Source organism: Pygoscelis adeliae, unplaced genomic scaffold, assembly GCF_000699105.1.
Source record: "Pygoscelis adeliae isolate BGI_AS28 unplaced genomic scaffold, ASM69910v1 Scaffold9, whole genome shotgun sequence".
NCBI lineage: Eukaryota > Metazoa > Chordata > Aves > Sphenisciformes > Spheniscidae > Pygoscelis > Pygoscelis adeliae.
In genome coordinates this window covers 2,023,678-2,041,101 of record NW_008825557.1, presented here as the reverse complement: position 1 = coordinate 2,041,101, position 17,424 = coordinate 2,023,678, and the positions used below count along the sequence as shown (strand labels likewise).

Sequence of the window (17,424 nt, the reverse complement as noted above, 5' to 3'; positions counted from 1 at the left end):
AAAATAACAATACTGAAAGTAAAACTTCACAGTTTTGCATCTTTTGGTTTTGCTTTTTGTTTCCCCAGCCAATATATTGTTGTCTAACTGACCAAAAATTCCACGTCATTCACCTAACCTTCTTCATCAGCATTTCTTCTCCAATTCATTTAACATTCAGAATATCCATCTGGTTGTGGGACCAAACTTGCAGATACCTGTGAATGTCCAGTACATGTTCATATGTTACACATGTGCATACGCATTGACAGGACTGGGCTCCAGCTAGGCTGGCTGTTACTAAGAGCAGATGTTGAAGGACTGTGTGAATACAATGGTAACAAAGTTCTTTCACCATTAGAGAGGACAGCAATACAGAAATCAAATCATTCATCCCAAATTGTTCTTTTCCTAAAATTGTTCTTTTCCTAAATTACAGCAGAGATCCAAAGGCCAAATACACCACATCTCACTGAGCTACACCTACACCATCTGAAATAGTTCATGCTTGTTTTAACTGTTACAAAAAACTCAGTGTCCTCATCATTTCTTGGAGATCCTTTTTGGCTTTACAGACTACCCCAGATTTAGTGTCCTGGTCCTTTCTCTACCGATAAAGAACTTAGAAGATACGGAAAAATTGAAATACAGTTATTGTCTTTGCAGAGTCAGCATACATTTGGAATGTACGGGGGTGGTTCGGGTTTTTTATTTATATTACTATAAAACAACCCATATTTAAAATCTAATTTTCAGACTGGTAACCACGTTTCATATATGTATATTTAAATAGCTGAAGGTGATTAATATTAAAATAAATCCTAAAAAGTGTTGGGAAATATTATTGTAGTACTTTTAGTGATGACAACATATTTCCTACTTAACAATGTGGACCTTATAAATGCTTGAGTTTCCTGTCAGTTAAAGTAATCAATAAAATAAAGTAATTTTGTGAGTCTTACAGACTTCATGCCTGTCTTCTCAGGCCTGTCTCTTTCTTCATAAAAACGTTGGGTTCACTGAGAAACTGGTGGCAGGCTGAGGGCTGTAATGCTGTCCTTCACCAGGGTGCCATGAGGCTGTCTGAGCGGCACACTGTCCTGCTCCAGAGAAGGTTTTACAGCTGAATGCAAAGAGAGCAAAAGCGTTCCACAGAGAAGCTAATGCAGTTATAAGGACCAATAACAAATCCAATGAACAGTTAAATAAATAGATAATCTGGCTAAATTCAGTGATGTTGCTCATATGGATAAGCTTTCACCAGCCTGAGGTCTAACATAAAAGCTAAAGATAGGAAAACAGATGCCAGTATTTTAACAGGAAAATTACCTCTCGTTTCCTTTAAGAGTTATGTCAAAATATTCAGTTTTGTTGTTATTATGGAGATATATATTGCATGACCATAACTGTTTTCCATGTAGTAATTGTAATTTATATAAACACTTTTATCCATTTGTTCTGTGCTGTGGAATTTGATTTTTTTTACTTTTTTTGCATTCATTCCCTCATTAGACACTGAAAGAGTTTTATCAGGTAAGGAATTATTTCACTGCATTTTTTTTAGCAATGAAGTAGTTGTAAAATGTCATAGATAATTGGGTATAAGGTTGTGGTTCTTTTCGTGCTGACTTACTGTATTTTAAGACATTTTATGTATCTTAATACTTACTAAAGTATGACATGCTTTTTTTTTTCCCCAGGAAATCCAGAGCTGTACTGTAGATCTAGGTATTACATCAGACAGCTCTAATCACCCCGACAACAAGAATAAGAATCGATACATAAACATTGTTGCTTGTAAGTAAATGCATCACTTGGTGTTTTGTTTAAGAAATAATTACAGGGAAGTATAGATTTATATGTTATTAGAGGGAAAAAATACCTCTACACTGAAAGCTCTGGCTACTGTTCAGCAGAGGAATAGCTTGAGATTTCACATCTCTTCAAGTTAGTCCTCTGGCATTCTGCTGCTTTGATGAGCATGTGTTAGCAAGACATATTTGTGTCTTCTGTGGTGACCCAAAGGGAGTTGGGAGATTTCATTGTAATGCCATTATAAAGCCAAAGAAGCTGTGTTTTGATTGCCAAAATTAATCCATCTTTGATCTGGAATAATGATGATTTATCCTCTCTAGGTACTTCACAATCCCTGGATATATTTACTGTCGTATATAAATATAAATGTACTGGTTTTATGTTGTATTGTGCCCCGCCACAATGAAATAGATCAGCTTCATTAGCCAGGACACATGTTTTCCCATTGCGTCGCCCTTCTTCACTATCCCAGATTTTTCTTTCCTGAAACACATCTATTCAGTTTTGTTAATCTCTCTTTGAAGCTATTACCTCTGGGCTCTTGATCATTTTGGTGGCTTAATATATTTTTCTTAACTCGCTATAGTATTTCAACTTTGTTCTGATAACAAGAAGCTCTAAATTAAATATATGTTCAGCATTCAGCATCACTAGAGCTTAATAGAAAAAGAGACAGCATCAGCCCATCTGGCAGAGTGTAATGTAATGTAAACCAGCAGCAAGAAATCCCATTCCACCTGGCTGAAGGTACCTCTAGAGGGATGGAAAGTCAGGGATTTTCCTCTGCCACTCTGTGTTTGTACCTGATTGTACAAAAGGTGCCAACCCAGCGGCTTTTTTGTCAAAGGGCAGAGCAGCTTGGGGCTGCTCAAGTAGCCAGAATTGCCCTGTGCAACTGAATCAAGTCTCTAGTCCTTACAAATCAGTGCAGGCTACAGAAAGCTTCGGCTCTCCCTGAGGTAGCCACTGCTGAGGCTCTTCAGCTGACCAGCTTCTCCAAGGTCCCATTGCTCTCCAGTCTCCGTTCTTCTGGAATTGATGTGCCTAAACACTGGTGCCTACTGTCGTTTGAGACATCCCACTGTGCAGGCTTGGCAGTCATGACACAGGACTTAAGGCAGACCAGTGCCCCTTCACAAGCAGCAGCTGGAGGCCGTAGGGGAATATGTCACAGTACCTAAAATGACCCCAGGTGCTGCTGTTCAGGCATCTAAATTCTGAATCCCTTGAATCCTTGGATTCATTAGTTTATTTTTCTGCAAACTAGAATTTTGAATCTGATTCATACCTAAGCACAGGATGTTTGCATATGTGATTGTCACTGTATTAGTCTTATGTATTGTAAAAATCCATTTCAGTATTTTTTAAAAAGATTTCTTATAGGAAGAATATAATTCTTGCAGAAAACTATGCTTATTTTCTCCCTTGTTTTACTACAGATGATCATACTAGGGTTAAATTAGCACAGCTTGCAGAAAAGGATGGAAAACTGACTGATTACATTAATGCCAACTATGTTGATGTAAGTGCCTTTTTCTATCTGCCAGCCTATTCATCTGTCAGCCTTTTCTGTAAAAACTGATGTATGGAGGTGAATAGACTTAATAAAAAAAAAAGTATCACAATATTACAGTTTTTATTAAAAAAACCTTTAATGATCTAAGTTAAGCCTACAAAGTTAAAGCACGGGTAAAACTCCAATTCTTTCTTGAATCCATCTTGGTATTGTAGCAGCTGCAGCTTAGTGAAGAGCTTCATGAAACAAAAAAATGTTCTGTCACATCGGAGTCATTTTAGAAGCATTTTGCATCTGAATGTTTGTTCTTTTATACATTTTTGGTAAGTGGTTAATTCTTCTGTCTGAGATAATCTCATGAGAGGAAGATGCCATTTGGCTGAGAGCCTCACCGAGGTACCATTTATTCAGTTTTCGTTACCTAGTAATTTACATGTGAATGATCTTGATTCATTTTTTAAACCACTATCATAGCAGATGTCTCATAATCACTATCATGTCAACATTCTGCCGGAGCATGGGCACTTGAACATATATCCTATTTGTCGGAATGATAAACATTGACATGACAGTTGCAGTCGTATGTCATCTGGTACCACAGGGTTTCTGCGATTTGGATAGTTATAAATTCAAAAGTACTTAAAAGCTTTTGAGATTCTTTAAAAATAGATACATAAATGTCATGTACTCCTCCCAGCCTCCTTTTGCTTGTGGACTTTGGTTTGACAAGTGTCATTTGTTATATTTCAATTTAGGGCTACAACAAGCCAAAAGCCTACATTGCAGCTCAAGGGCCACTAAAATCGACAGCGGAAGATTTCTGGAGAATGATATGGGAACATAACGTAGAAGTTATTGTGATGATAACTAATCTCGTGGAGAAAGGAAGGGTATGAGTACCTTTGTCTATTATTTATTTCTCTGATGTTGATAGATCTACCTCTAGCAGACTCTTTTCTCTCTTTTAAAAATCTGTTTTAGGCATTTATTGAGCAAAAAGCAACAGTTTGTAGTAGTTGCTTGTATGAGGATTGGCTATAGAAGTAGCAAGTTGAGGATTTGTAGTAGGAAACTAAAGAAAACATTTAAACTCGATTGTCAACAACGTCTTGAAAATACTATGTTCTAACTACAGAAGACTGTAGATACAAAAAGACTTCTTGTATTTATTTAGGAGTGGCCAGATTCTGGACCTTGTGCCACATTCTGCTAGCAATCTGCTCTCAGTCATTCTCTTTCTCGGGGATGCCTTAGACCCTGGAAAGGAGAAGGCCGTAGTTCGAGTGAATCTTTCTGGATATTCACTGGCTGCTCCCTGTTAACTTCTCGTGGGACCCACAGTTCCTTTCCTACTACATGACTAGATACACGTTTGTCCAGTGAGACAAAATGAGGTCAAACCCCATCACAGGATGTGTGTTTCTCTGGTTATGTGATGGGGGTATGCACGTACCCTCGGGTCACATGAGGAGACATTGCATCACACTTGCCACATACTGGCAGCAATGCCTAAAATGCATGTAAGTCTTGTCATATGACCTATTAAGCATCTATCAGATGAGACAGATGCAGCAAATGCAGATGAGGGCCACACTGGGAATGCCACTTCACTTATAATACCATGCTATAAACATGTACTCTTCTAGTACTCCTAGAGAAGGCTATATGGCTACCCAACCAAAAAGCTGGACATCACAGATCTCTTCTGTATATTCTGGCCACACACAAGCTCACTCTTACCCTCGCTGATCAGAAATAAGTATACTCTGCCCATGCTATGAACGAACCAAAAGCCACAGACGAGTCTACTGACTTGAACGTATTCCTATTTTTCCTATAGATTATCTGTTATTTTCTTTAGATTTTAGAGTGCCTATAGGATGGCAAGTTCCACAATATTAGAGCCCTTTAACTCTGATAGTATGATTTAAACCTCTCTTTTTTGTTGTATTCCAAATAAAGAGCATCTTTGCACAGCCATCTCTCTTTACAGCATAAATACACATTATTTGTTCTCTTATGCTGAAGATCACGTCTATTACAAACTGGGTATATTGAGAGTCCCTGTATGTTTTTGTGGTTGACTGTGCTCTTAAATTTGAACATTTCAGCTTGCTAGTTGGATGTTCTGTTTTCTTTCTCTTTTTCTCTGTTTTTCATTCGCTTTCTAACAGAGAAAATGTGACCAGTACTGGCCTGCTGAAGGTAGTGAAGAATATGGGAACTTCTTGGTTACTCAGAAGAGTGTTCATGTACTTGCCTATTACACTGTGAGGAATTTTACTCTCAGAAACACCAAGATCAAAAAGGTTTGTGGCAGCCTGAAAACATAGTTTCAGCAAAAGGGAGTGTTAAAAGTTGCTCAGAATACTTTTTAAGGCAGTTGGCAGCTCTTTTCTGTTGTGTAGGTAAAGCTGAATCCTGTAGGTCTCAGCCAGCCAAGATGCTCATCAACTTCAGAGTTAATTTGACCAGATCAACAAATTGAGAAGATACTGGCCTGTAGCACTGGTGTGATGTAGGACGATCAGGGAAAAGGCTGTGATCACACTGGAGAGTTGATCTGGACTTTTCCTGCCTGGTGAGCAGGAGGATACATTTTCAGAAAGAGAGCAACTAGTGGAAAACATCGTATGAATTAAATCATCCACCTTAGCTATCAATTTTCCTTTTTAAGGACTGAATTTTTACCCCCCTGCAAAACAGGTGAATCCACACCTTGTTTTATTGTAATCAGAAGCAGCATGCTCTCAGCTCAGCAGTGTGACATCGGCTACTTTGAGGGGCATTCTGAAAGCTTAATTTATTTCAGCCACCTAAATGTTAGACATCTAGTCTCTCGGCCTCCCTGTACAATTAATGGCTAAAGTACAACCTTTACCATCAAGTAATTTATTCTGCCTGTTTTAGGAACCAATCTTTGAGTGAGATGACCTGCTCTCTGAAGGTATCCCTGCCTCTGAGTTGCCATTGAGGGAGGGAGCTTAGAAAAGCAGCCTACACAAGGCTACTTCCCTTGTAGATCACTAAAGCTGAGTGAGGTGAATCCTACCCTTTCTGTCCACCCAGCAGAGGAGCAAAGTTTCAGAAATAGCTGGTGACTCTTAAGAGCGACTGTAATTTGTTATCCCTCCAGCGCTCTTAGCCTTTCTCTGTGGCTTTCTAAGGGACAGTGCCAGGTCATTTTTCCATTCAGAGGGCAAGCTGGTGGGACAGAAGCACTGGCCCTTCCTCTTCTCTTTGAAAGCTGGAATATTCAGACCTAGGTGGCATGCTGTTAACTAAATAGGGACAGTACTAATTCAAGAACTATCAGGTACAGAAATAAAATTATGAAGAGTTGCCATTCAGATGTGGGCTGGTTACATATGGAATTATTTTTCTGTTGCAGGGTTCCCAGAAAGGGAGGTCTAGTGGACGTATAGTAACTCAGTACCATTATACCCAGTGGCCTGACATGGGTGTTCCAGAATACACGCTGCCCGTGCTCACCTTCGTGCGGAAGGCATCACATGCCAAGCGCCACGCTGTCGGGCCTGTTGTGGTTCATTGCAGGTGTGGTTTCTACCGCCGTAAGGTTCACTCCGCTTTTGTTTTGCAGAAAAAAGAATTTTTCAGTGGTGGGTTAAGCAGAATTTCACTCTCACATTTAACAATTCCTGATGGAATAAGATTAATTTCTTAGCTGATATCTCTATCCTTGGTAAGGCCAACTAATCAACTGTCTGTGCCACTTCTATAAATCTCCGTAAACAAGATGCTGCTGCTCTGCACTATGTTCTTTTTTTTGCAAAAATGCCTTTCTTTCTACTTTTTTGCACATTTCCATACTACTCTCTTGATTGCTATGAGTTTGCCAGATACATATGTAGCAGTAATTGTTTCATTTCTGCAAATACATCATTAGGATGGTTTTGGCTCATGCTTTCTTTGGTGCAGGGATACTCTGTAATCCTAAAAGGAGCTCTGTCCACAAAAGAAGACTCACTCTATTCCTGGCTGAACTACAACTCTGCTGTTTTTAACATTGCTCTGCGCTCTAGCAGTCATTTGCAATGGAGGAGCATTCTGGGGAACGGTTTGAGGTCTGCATGTGCCACAGTGTGCAGGCAGGTGTTCTGTCAGTGCTCACTAAAACTGGGCAGCTCAGGAAAAATTGGTTAAAAAGGGCTTGTAGGGCCTGGAATGACTTCACAATGCCCGTGAAGGACCGGGTTATTGTAAAATATATAAGCAGGTTCTGGTTTTCCACTGTAGTACCTCACCTTTGATGGAACATTTGGAAAGAGAACCTCCTCATGAATTCTGTCCTTCTGGAGCTGACTCTGGGGAAGCCAACAGGTAAAGTCGCCTCACAAATGCTGCAAATGAAGATATTTTATTTCTGGGATGATCTAATCTGACTGAAATCTGTTTTTAGCTTGGAAAATGAAAATTCGACATTTTGGTTGTTCTGCTGCTATCTACATTCTGCCTGTTCTTGGGAAGTTCAAAATAAGAGTTTCCCCAAAATGCCAAGTCTGAGATCTATGCCAGCGGGCTGAGAGATCAGCAATACATTATAAGTCAATTAAATTGAGTTTTTAAAAAGTGAACGGTGGTAAGTTGTGTGGCTTCAGTCAGACTTCTCCATTGGGTCATAGGTATAACTCACCTGTCTGTAGGCAGCTTTATTCAGCTTTTAGTTCACCTGTCCCCATGCACTATGGAATTTCAAAGGAATCATCTCATGTTAGAAATGTAACTTTTATTTATCTTTACAGGCTATATGGAGGACACAGATGACAAACTTCATGAAACTTTTTTTAGCTATTTTTACATCTTGGTACTTTTCATGTTTTCTCTTTCATAACAAGTACAGATGGTGTCTGGTAATCTTTATACTTTTTTGTGTCTAATAGCGTGTTAATAACCTGGACCTTTCAGTTTTATATCACGTTTATTTAGACAGTTCATTACAGCAGTCTGAGCTCACACTACCCATGCTTTGTGCCACCTCTGTGGAAGAAATGAGATGACTGAATTAGCATGTGCGGACTGAGCTTGGATCTGCCCGTAAGGGACCGTGCAGACCCAGCACAGTGTTGCTGTCAAGTTACATGTACCAATACACATAACGTTTCCTCATAACTACTTCCCATATATGACTAGTTAACAAAAAATGACCTCTTGACCTTGTACTCCCTACCCAGATATTTTATGAAAGAAAAAGTTGGGTTTTAATCTTAGGATACAGATGTGTTTATGCTAAATGAGTCAGAGTTCATAACAGGAGTGAGTTGATTAACCCTTTCTTCTGCATCTTCCCTTTTTAAGAAGGGTTTCAAGCACTGCTTGCCATCTTAGCTGTATCTGAAGAGCACTAAGCTTTTTCTTTTGCAGATGTACCTTCAGCAGCTCTGCCACTTCCTGGGGTTTTCCTCAGTCCAGTATCTGTGAAATCTCCTATATCTGTAATGGGTGGCATAATGCAACTTCCCCTTTAAAGTGATGTCCGTTTCGACATAGAAGAACTTGAGCACATTAACTGTGCCCAAATGCTGACATATGCCACCCTTTCTAGGTATACTTGACAGAGTATCCTAAGGAGTATCAGAAGCCTGAAAATTGCAGACCTGCAGGAAACCCCTTAGTTCTATTTCAATTGATAACGTTAAAAATCATTTGAGAAAATGTCCTTTAGATCTGTTCTTGCACAAAGAAAAAGATGAGTTGAAAAGATTTTTCTTCATTGCCAGCCTTGAAGTTTTAGCAAAGTATATCATATAATAAAACGATTTGTAGAGGAAAATCTTCCCTACATGTCAGTTTGTTGAAAAAGCTATGTATAAAAACCAGTTATTTTCATTATTGTTTTACTTCAGGCTCAAGACTCTTTTTTTGTTTCGTAGTGCTGGTGTTGGAAGGACAGGTACATACATAGTGTTAGACAGCATGCTGCAGCAAATTCAGCATGAAGGGACAGTCAACATATTTGGATTCTTAAAACACATACGTACCCAAAGGAACTACTTGGTGCAGACTGAGGTAAGAATAAAATATATCTAGTGAGAGACTATTACAGACTATTTCTATTTGCAGGAGGAGAGATGGTACAGTCCTCTTTTTGGCACCACCAGAGAGATTGGCAACCAGTCACCAGGCTGGACTTTCCCTTTTGCTTCTCTTGTTTTTATAGAGACATCCTTCTAGGCTCGCTTAGAGCGATGCACTAGAAATTACCTATTTATGGGCTCTTGTCTGTTTATTAGGGAAGACTCAGAAGAGGGCAAGTCTGTATAAATCATGCTTCCCGCAGTAGCACTTTCTTGGCAGGGCATGCATTTTTGTCACAGATTTTTTTAAGGAAACACCATTGTCTGGTGTTCAGATCTTCACTGAACCTGACCAAACTGTTGATATCAGGCAATAAAAAGTAAGAAAAGAAGCTGTTTCAGGCAGAAGGTTACCTATAGCTGCTTTAACCTGAAGATTATATATAGAATAGTGAAAGACCAGAAGTAAACAATAAGGACAACAGCAGGGCATTTGAAAGTCTATTTCAGGTTTCAAGAACAGGTGGTTAGATTCCCCAGTGCCTTTCAATAGAAAAAAAGGTAATCAACAACAGCTTGGGCACTTGTTCCAAAGGATGTGAAAGAGAAAATAGAGGATAGCAGTAGGAACTGGGAGTGATCGCTTTATTGCAAGAAAGGCAGGGAGAGTCGCGTAACAAGCTGACTTGAAAATTTGACTCAAGGCTATGCTTGCATTTTTCACTCTGTTCTGTGAACATGAGATACCACAGGTGGTGGGGATTTGGTATCACATAATATATACATTGCATGTGTAGTTCAATTGTGCTTGTAAATGTCTACTGTCACTGCGGAGGGACAGCCTTCACTCTAGAGGATCGCTTTTGAGAAAACTCCCCTACAGCAGCACACTGTGAAGAAATACTGACTGTGTCAGAAGTGGCAGCTTAGCCAAAGGTGTCCAGGGGAATCTGAAAATAATTAGAGCTCAGATGTTTGGTTTTATTTTCCTAGGAGCAATACATCTTCATTCACGATGCATTGGTTGAAGCGATACTCAGTAAAGAAACAGAAGTCCTTGAGACTCACATTCATGCCTATGTTAATGCTCTCTTGATACCTGGACCAACAGGAAAGACCAGACTGGAGAAACAATTCAAGGTGAGCTCTCTGAGATAGTAACACGAAAAGCTTCAGGCTTGCAAGCCTGAACAACTTAAAAGTAGGTATCTCAACACAACTTTCATTAGCTTTCTCTATCTAAAATTTAACTGCTGAGCCCAAATTCAGAGCAATTTAACAAATGCATGCAGTTAGTTGGGACAAAAGAATTATTTGCATACTCTTAAACAAGGAATTTAAAAAGAAAAACAAACAAGAGCATGAGAAATAGGCCAGTAAGTAGATTTTGGAAAATCTAACTATGTGCCTTCGCACGAAGATCCCAAAGGTAAAACAGCAGTCTGGAAAGATGTCGTTCTGGAAAAAATGTCATGAGCTATATTGATCAATCAACATACTCCCCTCAGTGCACAGCACTGGCTATAAGACAGACTTCACCTCAGCAGGTGATAAGTGAACACTTCTTTGGTGCTTGTGGATGCAGAGAGCAGTGTGTACATGCACAGGACTTTCAGTCCCCCAGAGAAAGAGCAGAGCCAGCCGGATAACAGCCCAGAATCTATGAGAGGAACAGCTTGTTGACTCATGGGGAGAATGGGAAGTCTAGCTTGCTCACTGGGTCATTTATAGAGGAAACACAGAAAATCCTACCTTTTCAAATGAATTTGAATCCAGAGAGGTAAATCACACTTAAATGTTTTCCAGATTATGTGGCAAAACAGACTTTGCTCTCCCTAATTGAACAGGAAATGAATTATTAGAACCTTTCTCTCTAAGGATTTTAATTCTAAGGAGGACTGCATGGGATAATGTATATTCTTTCTACAATTAGCTGTTGGATCATAAGTAAAAAACTTAAGTAGATAAGTCTGTAGATAATGTCAGTACATAATGAGGCTATGAAAAATATTAATGTATTTCTGAAGTATTTTGGTCACATAGGCACAGTAATTAGTAGTTCTTCAAGATAATGAACAATACAGAACAACAGAATAGGAACAACATGCTAAAGGGTTTCACAGTTTGCTGCTATGGATCATTCAGTGGCTTGAATGATCCGACACTGTTGCACTGTTTTTTCCTAGGGAAAAGTAGGGACTCTTATCTCAGCTGTGATGTGCTTGGAGAAATAAGCATCCCACCTTTCCTACACAGATGAAAGAATAAAACATATAATATATACAAACAGAGTGTGTAAATATATGTAAACACAGAGTGTGCAGTGCAAATTGCAGGAGCCATGTAGAGCTCCAATTTCAAGAGTCTAACTATTACCAAAAAGGGACATGTCTCATTCAATTTCATTTTCCTTTGCAAGCTAAAATTATTAGAATAAGAACAAAAATGTGGAGCCTTGTTTTACTGAAGAACTGTTTTAGATGAAAAAAAAAGTGGTCTAATTCATTTTGATGGAACTTCCCTGGTTTGCTATCTGTTTTTCCAAAGCAGGCAGCTTCTGAAAGCTACACATGTCCAGCCCAAAACATCGCAGAAAAGTCTTTTGAATTCTTTTGAACATTCTGATTTTTTCCTAGGGATTGATTTTACCTAGTTTGATTTTACTAGCAATTAAAAAAAACCCTAAAAACTAGGAAAAACCTGCTTTCCAAACTTACTTCATGCCTAAGTAGTATATATACAGCATTGTGGTGTATATACGTATATACTCGTTCCTTCTCTTACTCTTGTGTATTTGAATTGTACTAATTGAAACAAGTAAGTCAATGAGACCCCCCCCCCAGATCAGTCCTATTTTCCTCTCAAGGTTTGGAGAGAAAATCAGGAAGCTTATAACTGGGATATCTAGAGATGCCTCACGTCAGGAGCTATACTGTCTGTATAATAATGCAGATTTTTCTGCACAGACATTTACTGATTTCCAAAACTATTTAAAGTTACATGAACAGCTGTGTTGTTTCATTAAAAATGGAAGTGACACCAGGATGGCAACAAGCACTGGGGCGCTGGATATGGAACAACGTGAAGTGGCATTTCCTTCAAAGACATGCTTATTGATCTGGGGCTCAAGAATCATGTGAACTGATAAAATAGTGAAGAAAAAAGATTCTGATGACTTGCTAGGTAGTTTAGCCAGATAGTTAGATACCTAAAGTTAAGAGAGAGAACTAACCTGCAATACGTGCACCCTTCTGTTTAATGCAGCTAATGAAGGAATGTACAGTTACCTGATTTTTTTTAACTTCATTGTTTCAGTTACTGAGCCAGTCTAACACGCAGCAGTGTGATTATTCAACTGCGCTCAAACAGTGTAACAGAGAAAAGAACCGAACTTCGTCCATCATTCCTGGTAAGCTTGCTCAAATCGGCTTCTCTGGGTGGCAAAATGTTAATGAACTGTGTGTGTCAAACCTTTAATCTTTCCTCAGCAAGAACTGAAGACATCTGCATTGGTGTGGAGCAATATTCCGTAAAGTACTTTTAGTGAAGAAATGATTTAAGTACTACACATAGGAAAAAAAAATAGGTGGCTGGATAACACTTTGTCCTGATTGATGGAGCTTAGTGTTACCATTACTATGAGATATGTGAGATAATTGCTATCATATATGAGTCATTGCAACATACGTACTAGTTCATGACTTTTTTTTACAGTGGAAAGGTCTAGAGTGGGTATCTCATCACTGTCTGGTGAAGGGACAGACTACATCAATGCTTCCTATATTATGGTAAGTCAGTTAACTGTATTGGTGAAAAACAATGTCCCGTTGTATAGCTGTTTTCAGAGCTGCCATGTGTCTGAGTTAGGGTGGCAGAGTCCTGATTTTGAAAGCTCCTTTCTTCTATTACTCACTCTGCCTGAAAGAGTTACTTCCCCTGGGAAGCATTATTACTGTTATTACTGGTTTTAAGTTTAGTTAAGCGCGTTGCATTTTAACAATCTGTAGAACCAGAAATCCCATCATAGTCATAAAAACTGGTAAAGCTAAACTTCACCTATGGAAGGGTCTTTTGAGATGAACTAAAAGTGTTAACTAACAAGTGAGTTTTTAATGGCTGTACTGTGGTTTGCCTTCCTACCTGCTCATCTTACAGAGCTTTTGCAACTGGCATAGCCCAAGGCACCATAGCTCATCAGCTTTCCATTATCTTTTTGTTCCCTGGGTTTTCTTCAACTCTTTTCCCCTTCATTAGCTGAGAGGGAGGAGTAAATGCTTCCTGGACATTCAGGAAAGAGATGGGAAAGCTCCCTGCTGTGTATGCATGATCCTTCATCAGGTGCATTAGTGCAAAGGAACTCTCCTTTGTGGTAAGAAGTTGGTCTGGGACAGCTGTACAAATTAAGAGACCGCTTGGGATTTTTGCAGATTTTTCAAGTATTCTTTTATTTGTTTCAGGTTGCCAGCTCCTCTGGAATTCTGGCTAATGTAGAACAATTAGCATGTGTGTACAAGTTAATGTATTTTCATTCTGAGTTGGCTGTTCAAGTCTCCACTGATTTCTTTTGTCTTTTTTTTTTGATCAATTTTTTTTAAGTTTTAAAAATTATTTCAGTGTAATTGATTTTATTCTTTTCATCTGGAAAATACCGCAATGGAAGTTTTATATTCTTCTAATATTTGCAGGAAGCCAAAGGAGGCACAAGTCTGCAATTTATTTTCGAGGCTTCTGGGTCTGTCCACTAGCTTCCTTTAAATGTTAATAGTTGGGCATCAGTTCTGAGTCTGTTGATTTTGTTTTGCAGGGTTATTATCAAAGTAATGAATTCATTATTACCCAGCATCCCTTACTACACACTATCAAGGATTTCTGGAGAATGATATGGGACCATAATGCCCAGTTAATAGTCATGCTTCCTGATAGCCAGAATATGGTGAGTTTTGTGGCTGATTGTTACGGGTTTATGTATGAATTTTATTAGTATTACCATTTTGAAATATGCAGGACATGAGACAATATCTTGGAATTTGCAAAAAACAATTAAAAATTAATAATACTGTACTGAGTGTAAAATCCCCAAATCATCTAGTGGAAATCTGGAGATCCTTGTCTGGGCAGATTGCAACTGGCATGAGAAAGTATTGGATCATTCCTGTATAATTTATAAAAAGAGCCAAACAGCAGAAGTAACCATTATGCAAGGTTAGTTTTCGCTCCAGGACTTTTACTTCAGTTGTAATATGGCTTCTTCAGCCATTGTTAGGTAAGGGGAGAAGTAGGAGGTTGTTCCTCTTGCTCATCTCCTAAAGTTACGAACAAATGTTTAGCAGGGATTTGTCTGACTCTAAACAGCAAAGGAAGCTCACGTGTTCATCCTGCATGTGTAATTTAATAACAAATGAATATGTTTTTCAGTTACTAGAAATGCAGGAACATCTGAGAGCTTTTAGGTTGGTACTCAGAGAAATCTTGAGGTGTGAGAGGGCATCATGTTTGGTAATGAGTTTGGAGGAAAGCCATGCAAATGCTTTGGAGAGTCTTGCATGATTGGAAAAACATGTACAGCCAAGACAATGTTTGTTTTTTATTTCTCATCAAATGTTTTACGAATGTTACTCTTCCTATAAAACAGATGGATTTTTAAGTTAGCCCTTGTAATAAGGGAGATTGTTTTGCCAGGAGGTGCTAGTTCATTATGATCCCAGTAAGAAAGACACTCAGACTCTGTAAAGTATCCTTTAAAATGCTATTTATTAGAGCTAACACTATAAAGGAGAGGGTAGTATAGATAATCTTACATCCCATCACATAGATGCTGGGAACCCCGAGCTGTGCAGCACTGAACGGTTCTCTGATCAAGGTACATCACGCCATGCAGCTCCCGTCCATGGAAGGGTTACCCCCATTTTGGTCGTCCAAACTATTACAGGATTTTTCTTAAAAGAAAACGACTCTGTTCATCGTTTCTGCTGTCAAACAGAAAGGATGTTCTTGTGAGAACTTCTTGCTGCACTTTTAGATAATCCCAAGGCCACGCAAGTGGCGTAATCGTCGGTACAGAGTGGGAGCTGCCTGCAGGCTCCTACGTTACAACCCACCAGCTAAATTTATCCTGTGGCCATGGGCTACGGGCAGCACAACACAGCCTGAAGGCCAGGCTGGACGTGTGGCACAGCGCAGCACAGCACATGTTGACTGTTAGGTGGGTCGCTATCTCCACAGGGTACAGTGGTCTTCTGGTCAGGATCACTACAGAGGTGTCTGAAAACCACCACTTGTGATGTTTGTAATCCCACTCAAATTTTGATTTGTCAGTTTAAATCTAGCTGGCTGCATTGATTACATACGTGACACATTACTTATTATGTTGGATTAAGTTTTATTTTAAGAGCTCAACATTACTTACTTCTATGGCTTCTTACTTCTATGGCTTCTTTTTTTTTCCTGGAGGCTGAAGATGAATTTGTATACTGGCCAAACAAAGATCAGCCTATAAACTGTGAGAGTTTCAAAGTTACTATGATCGCTGAAGAACACAAGTGTCTGTCTAACGAGGAGAAGCTCATAATCCAAGACTTTATTTTAGAAGCTACACAGGTAATACTGTCATAAACATGTAACTCGGGACTTGATTTGTTAAAGGTAATGCCTACATTTTGTTACATTTTCTATGGTAAATGAGTGATAAAATGTCATGCCCTTGAAACACCCAGGGAGGGAATAACCTCTATAAGTAATCTGGTGACAGGGGGAACAGGGTAGTCCAACCTCCGCAGCAGTGGGGTTCTGTATCTGGAGGCTGGAGCCGAACTGGAACAGGGTGAAGGATAAAAATAAAGACAGTCAATCTTTTACCAAATTGATCTATGTTTTTTTCACTCTTTTAGGATGACTATGTACTTGAAGTGAGGCATTTTCAGTGTCCAAAATGGCCAAATCCTGATAGTCCTATTAGTAAAACTTTTGAACTGATCAGCATCATCAAAGAGGAAACTTCCAACCGTGATGGACCCATGATTGTACATGACGAGTAAGAACTGCAACTTTCAGTTTGTTTTGATGTTTTTTCTGTAGAACCATCCCTCCATCTCATTTAGAGTGAAAGCCGCTGAAACAAGGCACAAAGTCTGCACCTAACAATAGTGCTGCTGCTTCTGTTTCAGCTGCATCGAGAAACATTTTCATTTTATCACACTTCAGTGTTTTCTTTTCAGTTCTATCATTTTGACACTCCAGATGATTGTCAAGTAGGGCACTGGAGAGGAAATCAATCAGGGCTTCATTGTCTATTATTGAAAGAAGTAAGACCATTTAGATGAGGCACCTTACCCTTCTCCAGCTGTTTAATAATGGCCAAAAATATGGAAATGTTGAAATACTGAAGGACCTGAGGCCTTCAGGACTTGGTTAGTAGAGGATTGTAGGGAAGTAACTCTAAGACTGGCTTTTAAAGACTCTCCAGAAGTTGTAGCCAGGTGCTGTGAAGGTTGTGTTAAGGCACTGCTGGGCAGGCCTATTTCAGAAAGGTAAAGGTCACATGGCAGAAGTTCATCAGTTTAGCCTGGATTTTGTATTTTCTCCAGCTGTAGAAACTTGATCCAGTTTCTAGAGACTTTTTTTTTGTGTTTTGTTGGTTGTTTTTTTACTTTACAAAGGCATGGAGGGGTGACAGCAGGCACTTTCTGCGCATTAACAACACTGATGCATCAACTGGAAAATGAGAACTCGGTGGATGTTTACCAGGTGGCGAAGATGATAAATTTGATGAGGCCTGGAGTCTTTACAGACATTGTAAGTAATAAGCAAAATGTGTGCATATTTTTTTCCTATAAGTGGTATTATTAGCGTGCTTAGATCTTAGGGCAACATTACTGAACCATTGGCATCTTAGTTTCTGCGTTAGTTAATCAAAACTGTCTTCCAAAGGTGCTGTAGTGGACCTGCTGCTTATTCCAAAACAAAGTATTTCCCGTGAAAACCTGTTATGTGGTTATCAAGTGGTCATACTCAAAATGTGTAGAGCTGCCACCATCATCATAAGATCTGCGCTATGTCATGTGAATGAAGGTTTTTGCAGGA

General features: G+C 39.2%; 1 protein-coding gene across 1 annotated transcript in view; it reads left to right on the top strand.

Annotated features, from left to right (window-relative positions):
* Positions 1-17,424, top strand: part of PTPRZ1 (protein tyrosine phosphatase, receptor-type, Z polypeptide 1) — a 66,573-nt gene that overhangs the window by 46,714 nt on the left and 2,435 nt on the right. The window contains exons 14-26 of the mRNA XM_009332274.1: positions 1,680-1,776; positions 3,234-3,316; positions 4,066-4,200; positions 5,485-5,619; positions 6,702-6,865; positions 9,202-9,337; positions 10,339-10,485; positions 12,661-12,754; positions 13,060-13,133; positions 14,150-14,278; positions 15,796-15,942; positions 16,233-16,375; positions 17,001-17,136. Coding sequence (XP_009330549.1) covers positions 1,680-1,776; positions 3,234-3,316; positions 4,066-4,200; positions 5,485-5,619; positions 6,702-6,865; positions 9,202-9,337; positions 10,339-10,485; positions 12,661-12,754; positions 13,060-13,133; positions 14,150-14,278; positions 15,796-15,942; positions 16,233-16,375; positions 17,001-17,136 — 1,620 coding nt within the window. The remainder of the gene's footprint in view (positions 1-1,679; positions 1,777-3,233; positions 3,317-4,065; positions 4,201-5,484; positions 5,620-6,701; positions 6,866-9,201; positions 9,338-10,338; positions 10,486-12,660; positions 12,755-13,059; positions 13,134-14,149; positions 14,279-15,795; positions 15,943-16,232; positions 16,376-17,000; positions 17,137-17,424) is intronic.